The 21381-nt window shown below is 39.6% G+C and overlaps 1 protein-coding gene across 5 annotated transcripts in view; it reads left to right on the top strand.

The window, feature by feature from the left end:
• LOC128686044 (UDP-glycosyltransferase UGT5) overlaps positions 1-13904 on the top strand; it is a 255734-nt gene extending 241830 nt beyond the window's left edge. The window contains exon 10 of one of the 5 annotated variants that reach the window (XM_070083432.1): positions 13114-13904. In XM_070083432.1, coding sequence (XP_069939533.1) covers positions 13114-13246 — 133 coding nt within the window. In that variant the 3' untranslated portion in view covers positions 13247-13904. The remainder of the gene's footprint in view (positions 1-13113) is intronic. The other 4 variants (XM_070083433.1, XM_070083430.1, XM_070083429.1 and 1 more) reach the window with 4 other exon arrangements.
• Positions 13905-21381: the final 7477 nt, after the last annotated feature.

The following is a 21381-nucleotide window of genomic DNA, read 5'->3' as shown; positions in this document are numbered from 1 at the left end:
GAGGAACTTAGCATACCTTTGGCTAATCTTTTTAACATATCACTACAAACTGCATAGTGCCTGATAAGTGGAAAATGGCAAATGTAACACCTATTTACAAGGCAGGTGACAGGTCCTTGGCTTCGAACTATAGATTCATTAATTAGATTCAATAATTGCCGAAGCAATTCGTAGCCATCTTGACAGGCACAGATTGATTAATGATTCTCAACACGGTTTTACAAAGGGGCGTTTCTGTCTTACAAATTTACTAACTTTTTTCACTAAGGTGTTTGAGGAGGTAGATCATGGTAATGAATATGATATTGTGTATATGGACTTCAGTAAGGCTTTCGATAGTTCCACACCTGAGGCTATTGAGGAAACTTAGGGCACACGGAATAGGAGGAGAAATTTTTTCCTGGGTAGAAGCATGGCTGGCAAATACACAGCAGAGAATTTGCATAAATGGGGAGAAATCCGAATGGGGGCAACTCACAAGCGGTGTTCCTCAGGGGTCAGTGTTGGGCCCGTTGTTGTTCACAATTTACATAAACGACATAGATGAGGGAATAAATAGCGACATAAGCAAATTTGCTGATGACACCAAAATAGGCCGTCCAATTCATTCTAATGAGGACATTAGAGCACTCTAGGATGATTTGAATATACTGATGCAATGGTCGGAGAAGTGGCAGATGCAGTTTAATATTGACAAATGCAAAGTTCTAAGTGATGGACAGTTAAATAACCATGCCACATATAAACTAAATAATGTAGATCTTAATACTACTGATTGCGAAAAGGATTCAGGAGTTCTGGTTAGCAGTAATCTAAAACCAAGACAACAGTGCATTAGTGTTTGCAATAAAGCTAACAGAATTCTTGGCTTCATATCTAGAAGTATAAATAATAGAAGTCCTCAGGTTGTTCTTCAACTCTATATATCCTTGGTTAGGCCTCATTTAGACTATGCTGCTCAGTTCTGGTCACCGTATTACAGAATGGATATAAATGCACTGGACAACGTACAAAGGAGGATGACAAAGATGATCCCACGTATCAGAAATCTTCCCTATGAGGATAGACTGAGGGCCCTGAATCTGCACTCTCTCGAAAGGCGTAGAATTATGGGGGATATGATCGAGGTGTATAAATGGAAAACAGGAATAAATAAAGGGGATGTAAATAGTGTGCTGAAAATTTCCAGCCAAGAAAGGACTCGCAGCAATGGTTTCAAGTTGGAAAAATTCAGATTCAGGAAGTATATAGGAAAGCACTGGTTTGGTAATAGAGTTGTGGATGAGTGGAACAAGTTCCCGAGTGCAGTTATTGAGGCTAAAACGTTGTGTAGTTTTAAAAATAGGTTAGATAAATACATAAGTGGGTGTGGGTTGGTGTGAGTTGGACCTGACTAGCTTGTGCTGTTGGGTCTGATACAGTGCTCCATCCTTGAGTGGGGATGACCAGACTAATAGGGTCATTGGGATAATCCGGGGGGTGGGTCATTGGTCTAATTTGGGGGGGGACATGGACCTGCTCTGCATGGGCCAGTAGGCCTGTTGCAGTGTTCCTTCTTTCTTATGTTCTTAACACGCATGGCTTACGGAGGCAGAATTCTGATCCACTTCCTCATGGAGATAACAGGAAATAAACGAGAACAAGTAAGAAAATAGAAGAAAACCCAGAGGGGTGTGTATATATATATATGTATATATATATATATATATATATATATATATATATATATATATATATATATATATATATATATATATATATATATATATATATATATATATATATGTATATATATATATATATATATATATATATATATATATATATATATATATATATATATATATATATATATATATATATATATATATATATATATATATATATATATATATATATATATATATATATATATATATATATATATATATATATATGTTGTGCTGAATAGGCAGAACTTGCGATCTTGGCTTAAATAGCGACGTTCATCTTGCCATATAAGACAAGAGAAAATTTGTGTATGCAATAATTTCGCCAAAATCATTCTAAACCTAACGAAAAAAATATATTTCATTGTGTTTGTTTAGTATTAAATTACTGTAAACGTTTTTAAAATATATTTAGTTGGGTTAGGCTAAAATAAATTGTTCTTGTTATAATAACGTTAGGTAAGTTTTCTAAGATTCATTTGGTGCAAATTTAAAAAAAAATTTACATTAACATTAATGAAAAAAATATATCTTTAAACGTATAAGAGAAAATTTTAGAAAGGACTTAATTTTAAATGAGTTCTTGCTAATTGACCAGTTTTACATATTCGGCACGACACATATATATATATATATATATATATATATATATATATATATATATATATATATATATATATATATATATATATATATATATATATATATATATATCCTGGCCCTGCCTCTTCACTGATCGCTACTAGGTCCTCTCTCTCTCTCTGCTTCAAGTGCTTTGTCATACCTCGTCTTAAAGCTATGTGTGGTTCCTGCCTCCACTACATCACTTGCTAGGCTTTTCCACTTCCTGACGACTCTATGACTGAAGAAATACTTCATAACATCTCTCTGATGCAGTATTTTGTATGTGGTTATCATGTCTGCCCTGATCCGCCTGTCCTCCAATGTTGTCAGTCCGATTTCCCTCAACCTTTCTTCGTAAGACATACCCCTGAGCTCCAGAACTAGCCTTGTTGCAAACCTTTGCACTTTCTCTAATTTCTTGAAGTGTTTGACCAGGTGTGGGTTTCAAACTGGTGCTGCATACTCCAGTATGGGCCTGATGTACACAGTGTACAGTGTCTTGAACGATTCCTTACTAAGGTATCAGAACGCTACTCTCAGGCTTGCCAGGCGCCCGTATGCTGCAGCAGTTATCTGGTTGATGTGTGCCTCCAGAGACATGCTCGGTGTTATGGTCACCCCAAGATCTTTCTCCTTGAGCGAGGTTTGCAGTCCTTGGCCACCTAGTCTATACTCTGTCTGTGTTGCAACCCCTGAATGGGTTGCAATGTATATGATGTATATTATATGTATATAATGTATATTACCTTTTCATGTAATTTTATATTGCTTATATTTGCGATAATAGCTAAATCGTGAATACGTTGCTTTATATTATTATTTGTCTTACTTTTGTTAGGTAGGATGTAATACATATACTATGTGCTCAGAGTTCAAGTCTTGATTGTCTAACTACTGTAATTATCGCTTGTGGCTCGTTACTCTGCCGGCTTCTCGTTGTTGCTGGGCAGCAACCGTCCATGGAGCTATCACGTGATTGAGGGGGGGTGTTCACACCTTGCCTGAAGTATTCAGTCTGGTCTAGACTTGCTGGGTGGTTGGACGTATTCCTGACAAGTGCCTAAATATCCCTTATAGGCTCTTATTGGAAGATCGTCTCTGTCTCATTGTTGTAGGTTCTGTGGGGCTCTGTTCAGAGAACATTGAATAGACTTATTGATTTTCGACATTGTACTGAGGTTGTGTGTCGCATAGACACTCTGAGCAACTCAGGTCCTGAGCTGTAGCTTCTGACCTAACTTGTACTGGTATCTCTGTACTGTCACAGTCGGGGATTTTCTTATGTTGAACTTAGATTCAGTAGTAAGGGAGTTTTGTGACTTTTGTAGATGATCTGCTGATGGTCCCTACTTAGTGTTGTTATATTATCTCCTTGTTCCTGATTCTGTGTCACAGTCGCTTGTTATATTGCTATTGGGCTTAGCATTCTTTTCATTGTTCAAGCAGACTGTTCTGACTGCCAGTTGGTCAAGAAGTTAGTATGATCAATCAGATATTCTTGTATGTCTGCTGACATACAAGAATATCTGATTGATCATACTACCTAGGATATTCTGGAAACTGCAGCATTAGCAGACAATTACGAGATTTCTCACAAACTTGTGCATACTAAAACACAAAGAAACAAGGTAACTAAAGATTGTCCTTGAAGTTGGCAACCTAAATCAGCTGCTCATTGCCGGCCTGATGTACCTGCTACTGTAACTTCTCGTACCTTTACCAGGAAAACTCACAATCCTGAGTCTGTCTCTGTGGGTAGACAGAAGTCTGATAACGAGAAGAAGTTAAATGTACCTATTGTAACAGAAAAGGACATGCTAGAGAGTATTGCTATAAGTTAGAAAGAGATACGAGAAGCAGTCGTGCGGCTGGCGCCCCCACTCAAGTCGTATCCTCTTCTGAGCAACAAAGGCACCAAAATCCTAGTAATACCTCTGATCCTACTGTTTTAGATAATATTACTCAGAACGGATGACTAGCATCAGAAAGTGTATCTGACAAAAAGATTCGTTCAGTGATGAGTCCTTACTTATCGAGAGGTAAAGTAGGATTTGACGAATCACATCTGAGATAATTACTTTCAGAGACACTGGCAGTTATCTCACGTTATTAAAAGAAGATGTACTGCCCATAACTGATGATACCTATTGCAAGATAGATGTATTGTTAGAAGCCTATGGAGGGGCTGTTATAAAAGTACCCCTGCACAAAGTTTGCATTGAAACAAGCTATTATACTGGTTATATTTCAGTGGGTATATCCAGTGGTGTATTTCCTATCAGGTCAGTGGACTTGTTGATAGGGAATGATATCCTTCATGCTGGTATATGTAAGAAACCACTTGTGATTGATAATAACACTGATGATAATTATGCAATTGAAGCTTGTAGAGAGAAAGAAGCCTATTTTATTTCCTCTCAGCGCAATTACTAGAGCTATGTCAAAGATTCAACAACCATCCTTGTCTCCTGTTGTGTTAGTGGATGACAATGATTTGGGCTTGAATATGTTGTTCAGTGATGCTCTGCGCCCAGGATCATTAACATTAACTCCCCCCGGTCATCAACCTAGTCAGGACACAACTGACGTTAAATTTCTAACTCATGATGATTTAATCATGGATCAGTTTGTTGATCAGTCACTGGAAAGACTGAGAGATATAGCAGTTACTGAGAGTGAAGCAAAGGATCTCGATAATTATTACTATTATAGTAATGGTGTACTGATGGAGAAAAATACATGTAAGTTGCCAGCTGATAGTGTTTCCACCACAGTCAAGCATCTCGTAGTGTTACCAGTTACATTTCGTGAACAAGCCATTGATTTTGCTCACAATAGTCCCATAGAAGGACTTTTGGGTGTCAAGAAGACACTCGGTAAACTGGCAAAACATTTTACTTTGCCAAAGATGAAGGAAACAGCAGCTGATCATGTGCGACGTTGCCACATGTGTCAAGTGACAGGCAAGCCAGCACACACACCTCCACCTGCACCTCTCACTGTGTTTACTAGTAGCAAAGTTCAGTTCATCTGGACTAGAGATTGTTCAGACTCTTTCAATAGGTTGAAGCACTTGCTTTCCTCTGCTCCTGTGTTGAAGAGTCCTAATTTCAATCTTCCCTTCTTTTTACATATAGATGCGAGTGGTTATGCAGTGGGTGCTGTGCTGCTCCAACAGTCAACATCCACTGACATTCTCCATCCTATATGTTACTATTCATCTAACCTCAAACGACACCAGAAAAATTATGCCACTATTGAGAAAGAGGCTTTGGCTCTTGTGGTGTCCTTGGAGCATTTTGACATGTATTTGGGCACTTCCCCATTTAAAATTAACGTTTTTTCAGACCACAATCCACTCACCTACATAAACACTATGAAGAGTAAGAATGCTAGGATCATGAGGTGGGCCCTCAGAATCCAACCTTATTCTACTAGTATAAAACACATAAGTGGTCATTGTAATGTAATTGCTGACGCTCTGTCACGTCCTTAATAATTATCAGTTACATTAAATTAATGTAATTTTATGCCCAAATACCTTTTGTTACTTGCTATGTCAAATTCAGTAAAGTAACGTAATCTCTCCAGCCCATATTAACTATGTATACTCATGTCATGTGTAATTATTATATTTATATATTCACAGTAGTGATATGTGTGTGAGGAAGCAGTTGGAGGCAGAAGCTGAGTGTTGAGTGGGTAGTGTTGTGTGGGCGATGTTACTGAGTGGCAGAACAGTCCTGCCGCTGACCCCCCCCCTCACTACACTCCTTAAGCTGTTTCATACTCAGATGTCCATACTGCATAGCATTCCACTACCACTAATTAAGAGTGGAATGCTGCCTCCTGTCTATCGCACAAGACTATCGTGTATATGCAGTCTCCACTACTATGATCGAGCCTCAACGTGCCATGCTTGTCTACGCTATCCTGTCTCTACACTGATGTACATAACCACGAGTATGCAGAGATACGATACTATGTACTGCCCTAGTACTAGGGGCATAACTTAGTGATATAGACATTAAAAAATTATAGAAGTGCTTGGCACAAGAGTGACTCTAGATTTTTATATTAAATTGTATTAAAGTGACATGAGTAATCAGTAATAATGTAAAAGACATTAACGCAACTCCTAATGTGACCGTTTGTCGTGTTGGGGGGGGTTGCAACCCCTGAATGGGTTGCAATGTATATGATGTATATTAAATGTATATAATGTATATTACCTTTTCATGTAATTTTATATTGCTTATATTTGCGATAATAGCTAAATCGTGAATACATTGCTTTATATTATTATTTGTCTTAGTTACTTTTGTTAGGTAGGATGTAATACATATATTATGTGCTCAAAGTTCAAGTCTAACTACTGTAATTATCGCTTGTGGCTCGTTACTCTGCCGGCTTCTTGTTGTTGCTGGGCAGCAACTGTCCACAGAGCTATCACGTGATAGAGGGGGGTGTTCACACCTCGCCTGAAGTATTCAGTCTGGTCTAGACTCTCTTGGTGGTTGGATGTATTCCTGACAAGTGCCTAAATCTCCCTTACTGGCTCTTATTGGAAGATCGTCTCTGTCTCATTATTGTTGAAGGTTCTGTGGGACTCTGTTCACAGAACATTGTATATACTTAGTGATTTTCGACGTTGTACAGAGGTTGTGTGTTGCATAGACACACTGAGCAACTCAGGTCCTGAGCTGTAGCTTCTGACCTAACTTGTACTGGTATCTGTGTACTGTCACAGTCGGGGATTTTCTTATGCTGAACTTAGATTCAGTAGTATGGGAGTTTTGTGACTTTTGTGGAGGATCTGCTGATGGTCCCTACTTAGTGTCATTATATTATCTCCTTGTTCCTGATTCTGTGTCGCAGTTGCTTGTTATATTGCTATTGGGCTTAGCATTCTTTTCATTGTTCAAGCAGACTGTTCTGACTGCCAGTTGGTGAAGAAGTTAGTTTATGTGAGGACTTTGTCAGTCACTTGTTTAAGTCTAGTCGAGTCGTGAGACATGGCGAACTACTTAGAGCACTTACACACATACACACACTTATTTGTATATTGTATTATTAAATGTTAATGTACCAGATGGTACTTAAGAATTAAAAATGTGATATGTGCTTTCAGCACAATAATACTGTACACGAGAGAAGTGATTAACATTATTTTAATTTTTGTAATTAATTTAATTTAATTTAATTTGTTATACGCCTAGACAACTTAATTAATAAATTCATTAAATTTTAATTTCTCTAGTTAGTAGCCTACCAATTGTAATCCTGAAGCACTATTAATTCTTATTGAATTCTAATGGATAATTGGACAAGGATACTGGCTAATTGTTATGAAAACCCAGTAACAGGCTGGATGCTAGAAGGGGCAGTCCTTTCTAGTATTCACTGGAGATCTCTGAGCTTTTTAGAATCGCGGTCTGCGGTCTTCTTTGCCCTTCTCTGATCTTCATCACAATGCATTATGCAGGGTTGAATTCAAGAAGCCAGTTGCTGGACCACGTGTCCAGCCTGTCCAGGTCTCATTGAAGTCCTGCCTGGTCCTCATTTGATTTAATTCTCCTCATTAACTTCACATCATCTGCGAACAGGGATACCTCTGAGTCTATCCCTTCCATCATGCCATTCACATATACCAGAAATAGCACTGGTCCTAGGACCGACCCGTGTGGGACCCCGCTCGTCACAGGTGCCCAATGTGATACCTCATCCCATACCATGACTCGTTGTTGCCTCCCTGTCAGATATTCTCTGATCCACTGCGGTGCCCTTCCTGTTATATGCGCCTTATCCTCAAGTTTCTGCACTAGTCACTTTTGAGGAACTGTGTCGACGGCCTACTTGCAGTCCAAGAAAATGCAATCAACCCACGTCTCTCTCTCTCGTGTCGTACTTCCGTAACTTTGTCATAGAACTCCAGAAGGTTTGTGACACAGGATTTGCCTTCCATGAATCTGTGCTGGTTATCGTTTATAACCTTGTTCCGTTCCAGGTGCTCCACCACTCTCCTTCTGATAATCTTCTCCATGACTTTGCATACTATACAGGTCAGTGACACTGGTCTGTAATTTAGTGCCTCTTTTCTGTCTCCTTTTTTAAAAATGGGAACTACATTTGCAGTCTTCCATACCTCAGGTAGTTGCTCAGTTTCAAGGGATGTGTTGAAGATTGTGCACAAATAACCCGCACATAGAAGAGAGGACCTTACGACGACGTTTCGGTCCGACTTGGACCATTTACAAAGTAGTCGTAAGCTCCTCTTTTCTATGTGTGGGTTATTTGTGTGTCGTTCCAGTCACGGTATTGTGCCTTTTTTTTTTTTGTTATTTTGAAGATTGTGGTTAATGGTACACACAGTATATTTGCTCCCTCCCTGAGGACCCACAGGGAGATGTTGTCCGGTCACATTGCCTTTGAGATATCAAGGTCACTTAGCAGCTTCTTCACCTCCTCCTCAGTTGTGTGCATATCGTCTAGCACCTGTTGGTCTATTCCCTGTTGGTGTCCCCCTCTGTCCTGTCTGCCCAGAGTCCTTCCTGTCTCCACTGTGAATACTTCCTTAAATCTCCTGTTGAGCTCCTCGTATACCTCTTGATCTTTTCTTGTGAGTTCCCAACCTTCTTTCCTCAGAATGATCACCTGGTCTTTGACTGTCGTCTTTCTCCTAATGTGGCTAAACAGCAGTTTCGGGTCAGACTTGGCTTTCGATGCTATGTCATTTTCGTACTGTCGCTGGGCCTCCCTCCATATCTGTGCATATTCGTTTCTGGCTCTTCGGCTGATCTCCTTGTTTTCCTGGGTTCTTTGCCTTCTATACCTCTTCCATTTTCTAATGCACAAAGTTTTTGCCTCCCCACACCTTTGGGAAAACCAAGGACTCGCTTTGGTCTTCCCATTGTTTCTGTTGCCCTTGGGAACAAACCTTTCCTCTGTCTCCTTGCATTTTGTTGTTACATATTCCATCATTTCATTTACTGTCTTTCCTACCATTTCTTTGTCCCACTGCACCTCCCGCAGGAAGTTCCTAATACCTGTGTAGTCCCCCTTTTTATAGTTTGGCTTTTCCCATTCGGCTCCTGTTACCCTCTCCACCTGTAACTCTACTCTGTAATTAAAAATCAGGACTATGTGGTCACTAGCTCCGAGGGGCTTCTCATATGTGATGTCATCAATGTCTGAGCTACTCAGAGTGAACACAGGGTCCATCTTGCTGGTTCATCCTCCCCTCTCTCTCTGGTAGTGTTCCTGATGTGTCGATGCATGAGGTTTTCCAGTACCACATCCATCATCTTGGCTCTCCATGTTTCGGGGCCTCCATGAAGCTCCGGTTTTCCTAATTGATCTCCCTGTGGTTGAAATCACCCATAACCAGTAACTTTGTACTGCGCATTTGAGCTCTTCATGCCACCTCAGCCAGTGTGTCCACCATTGCTCTGTTGTTCTCATCATATTCCTCTCTTGGCCTCCTGCAGTTCTGTGGTGGGTTATACATCACAGCAATGACTACCTTATGTTCTCCAGATTGAATTGTGCTTGCTATGTAGTCCCTTTCTCTTTCATGCCCTCCATTTCCTCGAAACTCCATCAGTTTTTTATGAGCAGTGCAACCCCTCCTCCCCCTCTGCTCCTTCTATCTTTCATCAAGCTCTGATATCCCGGTGGGAAGACTGCATTTGTTATTGTCTCAGTGACTTCTCATTGATTCTTTCGTGCCATTCCTCGTATTTATTTGCTATTCCATCTGCGTTTCTGTACCACACCTTCAGCTTTTTGTCTATCATGGTGGACCTGGGAGAATATTGGGGTTGGAGGGGAGGGAGCCCTGAGGGGGCTATGGGGGTTTGTGGTGTGGTTGGGATTTGTGGTGGGGAGTGAGGGCAGAGTGCGTGGGTGTTGGTTGAGATTGTTCAGTTGCATTGGGGTTGTCACAGTGTGTTCGGGGGTTTGTGGTGGGTGGTGGGGGCAGAGTGCCCAAAAGGGGCTGCTGTAGAGGTGGGGTTTGTGGTGGGGGTGGGGGGTTGGGGCAGAGGGAACAGTGTGCGGGTTTTGGTTGAGGTTATTCAGTTGCTTCAGGGTTGTTGTGGTTAGAGTCCTTCTGTGGGTGTCTCTGTAGGGTGTATTTGTCCTTCCACCTGAGTCTGGGTTCTGCTCGATCTCATCGTTGCCTCCCATTCCTCCTTTAGTTTTTGTACCCTCTCTCTCAGTCTCGTCCTTTCCTCCTGTTTTCTGTCGTGATCGAAGTACACGCTCCGGTACTCTTGGTTGTCCGTCAGTCGTGCTTTCTCCTGCAGGACCCTGGTTCAAACTGATTCTGCCTTGAAGATTACTTTGACAGGCCGTCTCTTTCTGTGTGCAAACCACCTAATTCTCCGAAAATTTGCCACCTGGGTCATGTCTCCCTCTCCTATTGCTTTCAAAATACCATTGATTGCTATCATCTCCCCCTGGATTCTTTCATCATAGGTTTCCCCTTCAATTTTTTGGAGCCCATAGACAAACACTGATCTCTCCCTCTCCTCCTCCCACTGTCTCTCTCTGTGCATCCTTTGAGGTGTTTTATCTCCTTCCATCGAGACGTTCCTGCCTTCAATCCCTGCCCTTGCTGCAGCCCCTATGCTCAGTGGACTGTCTTCCCTGCTCAGCTGTTCCCTGCCACTGTAGTTGACTGTTAGTCTCTACATAGGTCTTGTCTCCTGCATTGACTGCAGGCTTCACGATTGCTCTTCCTGTACTCATCTTTTCCTGAGTCCCTACAGCCCCCTTGTCTGTGACTGGTATAGAAGCCCTTGATGTCATTCCTGTACTGTCATTTGTCTCTATTCTGTTTCAGGCTTTTTAGCTCCTCTTCTAAGCACTTTATCTTATCTTCTGCTGCTAAGACTTCTAGTCCCCACTTTCTGCTCTCTTCAGCTATCCTCTCCTCCATTACCCTGCCGAGCTCAGCTAGCTTCCTTCCCCACTCTTCCTCCATTTTTGTGAGCTGTACCTCCCAGTCTTCCCTCCCAGGTTCCTCCCTCCTGTGTGTATGTGTGTGTGTGTGTATGTGTGTGTGTGTGTGTGTGTGTGTGTGTGTGTGTGTGTGTGTGTGTGTGTGTGTGTGTGTGTGTGTGTGTGTGAGTGTGTGTGTGTGTATGTGTGAGTGTGTGTGTGTGTGTGTGTGTGTGTGTGTGTATACCAATAACAACACTGCGACTAGCCAAACACTCGAACCCATGTCGTTTTAGCCCACCTCATGGTGAGCGATAATCACATGACTCTGTACTCCACAGGACCACCCAATCCTACAAGAATCAAGCATCCAGCAGAGCTAGGTGTTTTACCGTGATCCGAGGACATACGATGGTGTGGGTGCCTCACAGCTAATTTCATTCTAGCCTACACGTACTGTGTATATCACACAGAGACACTTAACAGCAGGTGCACGTACTGTGTATATCACACAGAGACACGTAACAGCAGGTACACGTACTGTGTATATCACACACACACAAGTAACAACAGGTGCACGTACTGTGTATATCACACAGAGACACGTAGCAACAAGTGCACATACTGTGGATATCACACAGAGACAAGTAACAACAGGTGCACGTACTGTGTATATCACACAGAGACAGGTAACAACAGGTTCACGTAATGTGTATATCACAGACACACAAGTAGCAACAGGTGCGCGTACTGTGTATATCACACACACACAAGTAAAAACAGGTGCACGTACTGGGTATATCACACACACACAAGTAACAACAGGTGCACGTACTGTGTATATCACACAGAGACACGTAACAACAGGTGCACGTACTGGGTATATATCACACACACACACACACAAGTAACAATAGGTGCATGTACTGTGTTTATAACACAGAGACAAGTAACAACAGGTGCACGTACTGTGTATATCACACAGAGACACGTAACAACAGGTGCACGTACTGTGTATATCACACACACACACAAGTAACAACAGGTGCACGTACTGTGTATATCACACAGACACATATGCAACAGTTTGGTATCTATAGTGTGAAAACGTTTCTCCCTCAGTGGTTTCATCAGTCTAATACGAAGAAGAATGGTGATGATCAGAAGGAGTTTCAGTAATCAGTCCCTCCCGGCCTGGAGTAGATGTAATCACTCCATCAGTCTTGATGGTCTGATTACAGCATATGAGCGAAGAAAGGGCTTATATATTGTAGACGAAGTGTCAGGCAAAGAAAGGGCTTATATACTGTCTACAGTACATAAGCCACTTCTTCACGCATATGATGTGTTCATTTCCAAGATTGATGGACTGTTTACATCGATTTCCAGCTGAGGGACAGACTACCTCAAACTCCTGATTTTCACTGTTCTTCTTTGTATTGGACTGATGAAGCCACTGTGGCGGAACGTTTCCATAATAAAGATAATCAAGTGTTTTACAGGTTTCTAAGTTATCAACTTGTCGGTTCTCTGAATCATTTATCTAAAAATTGCGATGAATTTCGCATCCATTGGTTTTAATTTTGTTTATCTGTAAATAAGTATTATATAAATGTTCATTAATAAATAAAAAGAATAAATATATTTATCGTAAATAATACATTAATACTAAATTATTCAGGTTCGATAAGCAGAAATCCCGAGATAATTTGATTTTCAAATGTTTTATGTTCTTTAACACCAAATCTTAAATATTTCATGATCAGAGATATTCCGTCTTATGACAGACATTTTAATATAACTTTAAATATACCTTATTTAATATTGTATGTTACAGGTACGAAGTGTACAACGTAGACGTGTGGTTGTTATTGACAGGAGTGATGGCTCTTGTTACCTGGTTCTTCTGGTGGGTAATTCTGACAGTCTTCTCTCGAGTCTGCTCCACCATCAAGCACAAGCAGGAATAATCACTGACCAGGAATCGTCTAATTTACTCTGCCTTTTCAAATATTTGTTCACTAGACTTTCAATACAAGGGTTTCTACAGGAATGAACATTATTAAACTAAGGTGAATATCATCACAGTTTGAGCAGCGTGACAGATGCTGCAACCCACTGCAACTGCACACCAATGATTGCAGTCTTATATTGACAAACTATATACATAGTCTCATGTAAAATATGTAAAAACTTAACAACATTTAATTAATATATTTAAAAACATAACTAAAATAAGGAAAACTAAGAATATGATTTCAACAAAATGATCAAGTCTGCTGTAGTGTCTGGCTGAGTTACTCTTTTGCTGTCTGTAAGTATCAGTCATCTAAGGACAGTTATAAAATATGTTTGTTGTTCTTGGGTTTATGATTTCTGAGGCGGATGTTAGACGAGGATTGTTGATCATACTGTTGTATTGATACACTAGGCTGTTGTATCAAGCTTCTGGCTACTCAAGTGTTTTATAATCATGTTTTCCTCATGATATATTATGTTGTTTTATTACCTCTTAAGAGTTTTTTAATTAATAAAAGCCTAAAAATCAAAATATTTTTTTCAGTAATGTTCTCGCAGTTTTACAAAACCTGTTTATTTCTCAAAATTAATATATATTTGTTAAAATTAATTAAAGTAAAATTGCCTGATCTTTTAGATTATAATAAAAATTTCATTTTTAACTTAATAAATTAATAAAATTTTGGAAAATACATAATGACTAAAAAGTTTTTCCTTCATTATTTCAGAGAAGTTAAAATGTTTTCTGACGCTTGAAATGTTATGTACAAAATGAAAAAGGATAATTGATGTTTTTTTTATTTATATGCATATATATATATATATATATATATATATATATATATATATATATATATATATATATATATATATATATATATATATATATATATATATATCTTATTTATATACTTATGTTAGTTTTAATATAAATAACAGATTTATGTTTTGTGTAGAAACATGAAAATTGTGAAAAAATCCATAGTACGAAAATAAAAGTGTTGAAAATTTATAGCCGATCAGGATACTATTAAACTCTCTGGTAATGCTTTAAATCTCTTCCCAACTTTATACAATTCTGTCCTGTACAACTCTCTACACTTAGTCTTGTATATAAGTCACTGTTCCTGCATGTGCAACTGTGCAACTTTAAGAACATCCCGTTTTTGTTTTCCAAACACTAGTTTGCGACTGTACTTCTCACCATCCTTGTCATGACAACACCCACGAGACGTGGGTGTTGTCATGACAAGGATGTAGTGTAGTGAACAATCATATACAACATATGCCACACAGTACCTGTGTTACAGGGTGTAGCTCTGGCTCTTATGCTCTTGTCTTTCCTCTTCCCCATTATTCTTCAACCATCTCCACTTCTCCTTCACCCTTTGTGGGTCTTTATTTGTGAGTTAATAAAGCCAATCAAAAAGACGCCTTCTGTACACTTCTCAATTTTCTATATAACACTCAAGTAAGGGCACCTGCATTTGTTTATTGTTTCACGACCCATCGACCAGAGCTGATAATTTGAAGTATATTAGAATATGTGCCCTGAAATTGTAAGTTAATGCACTAATAACCAGCACATAGGTAAGAGCAGCTGCTCTCGCCTATGTGACATATTTACGCATAACTATATCTATGTGACATATTTACGCATAACTATATCTGTGACATATTTACGCATAGATATCACAAAGAAATAGTTCTTATACCAAACTAAGTTACCTTAGAATATGGGAACCTTATATTTGTCCATTAATACTCATATAAATATTTTTTTTTTTTTGGAAAATCACTTGTAAACTGTTGAGAAATGGTTTACCAGCTAAGTTTATAGTTTAAATATAGGGAAACTTAGCTTAGAAAGACAGCTCTCGTCCACACAGCCGCCCCTGCAGACGAGGTCTTGAGTAGCTGTCTTGATCATTTTTCAACGGGCTGAAATGAATTATATTATGTAAACAATAAATTACCCCTAGGGGGTGTTATGTCAGCATATTTCATTCGCTGATTGCTGATAAACTTACTTGTGTGGACTCAAAAGTCCGCATCTCACTGCCGACTATAGGTTGATTACAAACTCCTTGAGACTCAAGAACTGTGCAGCCCCCCGTACTACAAGAAATTCATAACCTACCTTGCTCTTGTAACGTAAGCTATGGTGTTCTTCACACCTTCGACAGGTATCGGTGACTTGATAGAAGCTGAAGTGTCCTTGGATGTCCACGTCTTCCATAATCTTGGAATACGCACACTGGTACACTATGTTCCACAAGATTTGTCTTTATTATTCACAATCTTATCACTAAAGAAGCTGATTACACTTCTCTGTAAATGTTTATTGTGTTTTGTGAGACACTTTGTTCACACTAAGGCACGGATCAGTGTTCTTTGTTGGTTATCCTGGCATCAGTGTGACTCCCAGTAGAGTCAAAAGTAATCTGAAGATGCCACAACCTCCTACACCGTCACTACCCCTCGCACATAAAGGAAAAGCTGACCTAGTACTTTTGCTTCCTTGCCACTTCTTCCATGAAGCAAAGCAGAATGTTTGATTCTTGTTGTCTTAAGCATAGACAACAGTGTACACTATCTTTACCATGGTAATAAAGTGGGAGCAGGATTTTCCTTAATTGTCCTGCTAAGGTAAGATATGGACTGTCTATTATTAAAATACACTTTGCAACACTGGAGTCTTGCAAGGAGCGGCGGTCGCTTGACCACGTCACATACTTGTACTGCATCTGGGATCAATTACTTGCTGTAGCAGTAAATAAGATGCTTACCCCTTCTGAGAGGGCTGGGCCCCTCAGGGTTGAAAGGGGCTGACAGGGGCTGAAGGGGGCTGATACCCCCCTCCTGGAGAAAATTTCTCCACAGTTCTTGTGATTTCATAGTTAAACTTTGTTCTGACACTAATATTAGGTACTGAAATAGTGCTTAAATAGTCATGAACACAGTGACAGGTGAACATTTTCACCAACCATTGTCATATACTATTGTCTAGAAATATATACATAGTATTTAAAGGTCACAGCAATGTTTTGGATACACTGGAGTATATAATAATAATAATAATAGTAATAATAATAATAAAAATAATAATAATAATAATAATAATAATAATAATAATAATAATAATGATAATAATAATAATAATAATAAGTTGCCTTCAAGCTTGATGTAAGAGTGTGTCACTTGTGTTATCTTATGTCTTCACTCCACTGCTGGCAGTGATAAACATTGTCTTATCTTATCATCCCGCTAATAGTGGTGATATTTGATGAGCCTTCGCTTTATTTGTTTTCACTCTTGCACTCTGTCTATCTATGTCTCTGTCTATCTATCTGTCTGTCTCAGAGAGTTGCTCATGAACCAGCTGGTATTACACACGATCACTCTCTACAAGCATAATATAACAGTTTGCCTAGATATTTTGGGTTATCCTAGGTAATTTACACTATATACAACTGTATTTACATATGTGTTCCTGTGAGATAGAGACAAAGATAGTCAGAGAGATAGATACAGACAGACAGGAGGAGACAGAGATAGTCAATCAGCCAGCCAGCCGCCGGATAGCCAGCTGGCCAGCCAGCCGCCAGCTAGCCAGCTGGCCAGGCAGCCTGCCGAAATTACAGTTCCAGAATTTTTTCTTTTTACTTATGGCATAGGTTATAGGACATTTTGGCAGGATGACACTTTCCTCTTAAAAGCGGAGTGTTAGTACGACATGACATCAGAGAATATATAGTAATCCATTGTTTGCTCTAGTTGGCACTCACTTCAACTGGTGCTCCCACAAGGTACTAAATGGTCCCAGACTTTTTTTTAATACAGTGCACACCGAGAGTTAGGACCCATTCTATGCTGACCAGACATCTTAGACCAATCGTGAAAATTTGGAGGAAGGAAAAATGAACGTAGATTTACGTTTGGACAGTTAAGAGGATAGTACACTCCACGTCAGTGCCAGCAGTGACACAACCACTAGTCGCTAGTGCCTCCACGTAAGTGCCAGCAGTGACACAACCACTAGTCACTAGTGCCTCCACGTCAGTGCCAGCAGTGACAGAAGCCCTGGTCACTAGTACCCTCCACATCGGTGCCAGCAGTGACAGAAGCGCGACTCACTAGTATCCTCCACATCAGTGCCAGCAGTGACAGAACTACTAGTCACTAGTGTCCGCACGTCAGTGCCAGCAATGACAAGCACTGGTTACTAGCACCATCTACAGAGCGCCAGCAGTGACAGAAGCACTGGTCACTAATACCCATCACGTCAGTGCCAGCACTGACAGAAACACTGGTCACTAGTGCCCTCCATGTCAGTCAGGAGTGACAGAAGCACTGGTCACTAGTACTCTTCACGTCAGTGCCAGCAGTGCCAGAAACACTGGTCGCTAGTACCCGCCATGTAAATGCCAGCATTACCAGAAGCATTGGTCACTAGTACTTTCCACGTCAGTGCCAGCAGTGATAGAAGCACTGGTCACTAGTACCCTCCAAGTAAATCCCTTCAGTGACAGAAGCACTGGTCACTAGTACGTTCTACGTAAATACCAGCAGTGACAGAAACACTGGTCACTAGTACCCTCCAAGTAAATCCCTTCAGTGACAGAAGCACTGGTCACTAGTACGCTCTACGTAAATACCAGCAGTGACAGAAGCACTGGTTACTAGTACCCTCCACATAAATGCCAGCAGTGACTGAAGCACTGGTCGCTAGTACGCTCTACGTAAATACTCTGCAGTCTTCTTTGCCCTTCCCCAATCTTCATGACTTTGCATTTGCAGGGTTGTATTCAAGGAGCCAGTTGCTGGACCACGTGTCTAGTCTGTCCAGGTCTCTTTGTAGGCCTACCTGATCCTCATCCGATTCAATCCTTCTCATTAACTTCACATCATCTACGAACAGGGACTCTTCAGAGTCTGTCCCTTCCATCACATCATTCACATATATCAGAAATAGCACTGGTCCTAGGAATGACCCCTTTGGGACCCCGCTAGTTACAGGCTCCCACTGTGATTCCTCTTCACGTACCATGACTCGTTGTTGCTTCCCTGTCAGGTATTCTCTGATCCATTGCAGTGCCTTGCCTGTTATACGCCCCTGATCCTCCAGCTTCTGCACTACTGTCATGTGAGGAACTGTGTCGAAGGCCTTCTTGCAGTCCAGGAAAATGCAATCAACCCACCCCTCTCTCTTGTGTCTTGCTTCTGTTACCTTGTCATAAAACTCCAGAAGGTTTGTGACACAGGATTTGCATTCCATGAATCCATGCTGGTTGTTGTTTATAATCTTGTTCCATTCCAGGTGCTCCACCACTCTCCTCCTGATAATCTTCTCCATAACTTTGCATACTATACACGTCAGTGACACTGGTCAGTAGTTTAGTGCCTCGTTTCTGCCTACTTTCTTAAAAATGGGGACTATACATGCCGTCTTCCATACCTCAGGTAGTTGCCCAGTTTGAAGGGATGCATTGAAGATTGTGGTTAGTGGCACGCACAGCGTCTCTGCTCCTTCTCTAAGGACCCACAGGGAGATGTCCGGTCCCATCGTTTTGAGATATCAAAGTCACTTTACAGCTTCTGCACCTCCTCCTCCGTTTTTTGTATGTCATCCAACACTTGTTCGTATATTCCCTGTTGATGTTCCCTTCTGTGTTGTCTTCCCAGAGCCCTTCCTGTCTCTACTGTAAATACTTCCTTAAATCTCCTGTTGAGCTCCTCACATACCTCTAGATCGTTTCTTGTGAGTTCCCCACCTTCTGTCCTCAGCCTGATTACCTGGTCTTTGACTGTTGTCTTCCTCCTAATGTGGCTATACAGCAGTTTCGGGTTAGACTTGACTTTCGATGCTTTGTTATTTTCATACTATCACTGGACCTTCTTCATTACCTGTGCACACTCGTTTCTGTCTCATTGACTAATCTCCTTATTTTCCTGTGTTATTTGCCTTCTGTACTTTTTCCGTTCTTTAGTCCACTTAGTTTTTGCCTCCCTGCGCCGTCGGGCAAACCAGGGGCTCGTTCTGGTCTTCCCATCGTTTCTGTTGCCCTTGGGAACATACCTTTCCTATGCCTCCTTGCATTTTGTTGTTACGTATTCCGTCATTTCGTTTACTGACTTTCCTACCAGTTCTCTGTCCCACTTGTCTTGTATTTGTGTGTTTTTGTTGTGTTTGCGTGCGTTGCACGCTTGTGTGTTTGCGTGCGTTGCGCGCTTGTGTGTTTGTGTGCGTTGCGTGCTTGTGTGTTTGTGTGCGTTGCGCGCTTGTGTGTTTGTGTCCATGCACTTGTGCGCCTATTTACCTACTTGTGTGCCCGTGTGTGCTCACCTAATTGTGCTTGCAAAGGTCGAGTCATAGCTCCTGGCCCAGCCTCTTCACCGGTCTCTACTTGGACAACACTCACCCTGTTCCATGAGCTTTATCATACCTTTTCTTAAAGCTTTTCATGTGTTTGTGTAATTATTTTTATTATTAAAGATTTGCCGGTATTCTCCCGACCCGGGCCTTTTCCAAGTGGCGGTCCGGCTTTGGCTCCCTCTTTAGGGAGTATCTGAGACCAAAGTCTCCCATGAGAGGAGGCACAAGAACCTCCTCATCTTTGGGACCAACTGTCTCCAGGCCTAGCAACAAGCTAGGCCTCTCTGGTCTGCCATCCCCGCCCCAAGGGGCCTAATGGGAATGGCAGGCTTGTGAGCTGCAAGCTCTGGCTCAGGCACCTACCCTACCCTAGAAGGGCTAGGCAGGTGTCGATGTGTCTGTGTAAATGTGCACGCTTACAAGCATGTAAATAATTATATATATATATATATATATATATATGTATATATATATATATATATATATATATATATATATATATATATATATACATATATATATATATATATATATATATATATATATATATATATATATATATATATATATATATATATATATATATATATATATATGTCGTGCCGAATATGCAAAACTAGTCAATTAACAAGAACTCATTCAAAATTAAGTCCTTTCTGAAATTTTCTCTTATACGTTTAAAGATATATTTTTTTCATTAATGTTAATGTAAAAATTTTTAATTTTGCACCAAAAGAATCTTAGAAAACTTACCTAACCTTATTATAACAAGAGCAATTTATTTTAGCTTAACCCAACTAAATATATTTTAGATTTGTTTACAGCAATTTAATACTAAACAAACACAGTGAAATATATTTTTTTCGTTAGGTTCAGAATGATTTTGGCGAAATTATTGCATACACAAATTTTCACTTGTCCTGTATGGCAAGATGAGCGTTGCTATTTAAGCCAAGATCGCAAGTTCTGCCTATTCGGCACGACATATATATATATATACATATATATATATATATACATATATATATATATATATATATATATATATATATATATATATATATATATATACATATATATATATATATACATATATATGTCGTGCCGAATATGTAAAACAGGTCAATTAGCAAGAACTCATTTAAAATTAAGTCCTTTCTAAAATTTTATCTTATACGTTTAAAGATATATATTTTTCATTATTGTTAATGTAAAAATTCTTAATTTTGCACCAAAAGAATCTTAGAAAACTTACCTATCCTTATTATAACAAGCGCAATTCATTTTAGCCTAACCAACTAAATATATTTTAGATTTGTTTACAATAATTTAATACAAAAGAAACACTCTGAAATATATTTTTTTCGTTAGGTTCAGAATGATTTTGGCGAAATTATTGCATACACAAATTTTCGCTTGTCCTATATGGCAAGATGAGCGTTGCTATTTAAGCCAAGATCGCAAGTTCTGCCTATTCGGCACAACATATATATATATATATATATATATATATATATATATATATATATATATATATATATATATATATATATATATATATATATGTATGTATATATATATATATATATATATATTTATAAATATATATATATATATATATATATATATATATATATATATATATATATATATATATATATATATATATATATAGAGGGGCCACAGATATATCAGATCACTTTCTAGTTG

The sequence above is a fragment of the Cherax quadricarinatus genome, chromosome 9 (assembly GCF_038502225.1).
Source record: "Cherax quadricarinatus isolate ZL_2023a chromosome 9, ASM3850222v1, whole genome shotgun sequence".
In the NCBI taxonomy this organism is placed as follows: domain Eukaryota; kingdom Metazoa; phylum Arthropoda; class Malacostraca; order Decapoda; family Parastacidae; genus Cherax; species Cherax quadricarinatus.
The sequence above is the reverse complement of the archived record's forward strand: the minus strand, read 5'-3'. Positions and strand labels throughout refer to the sequence as shown.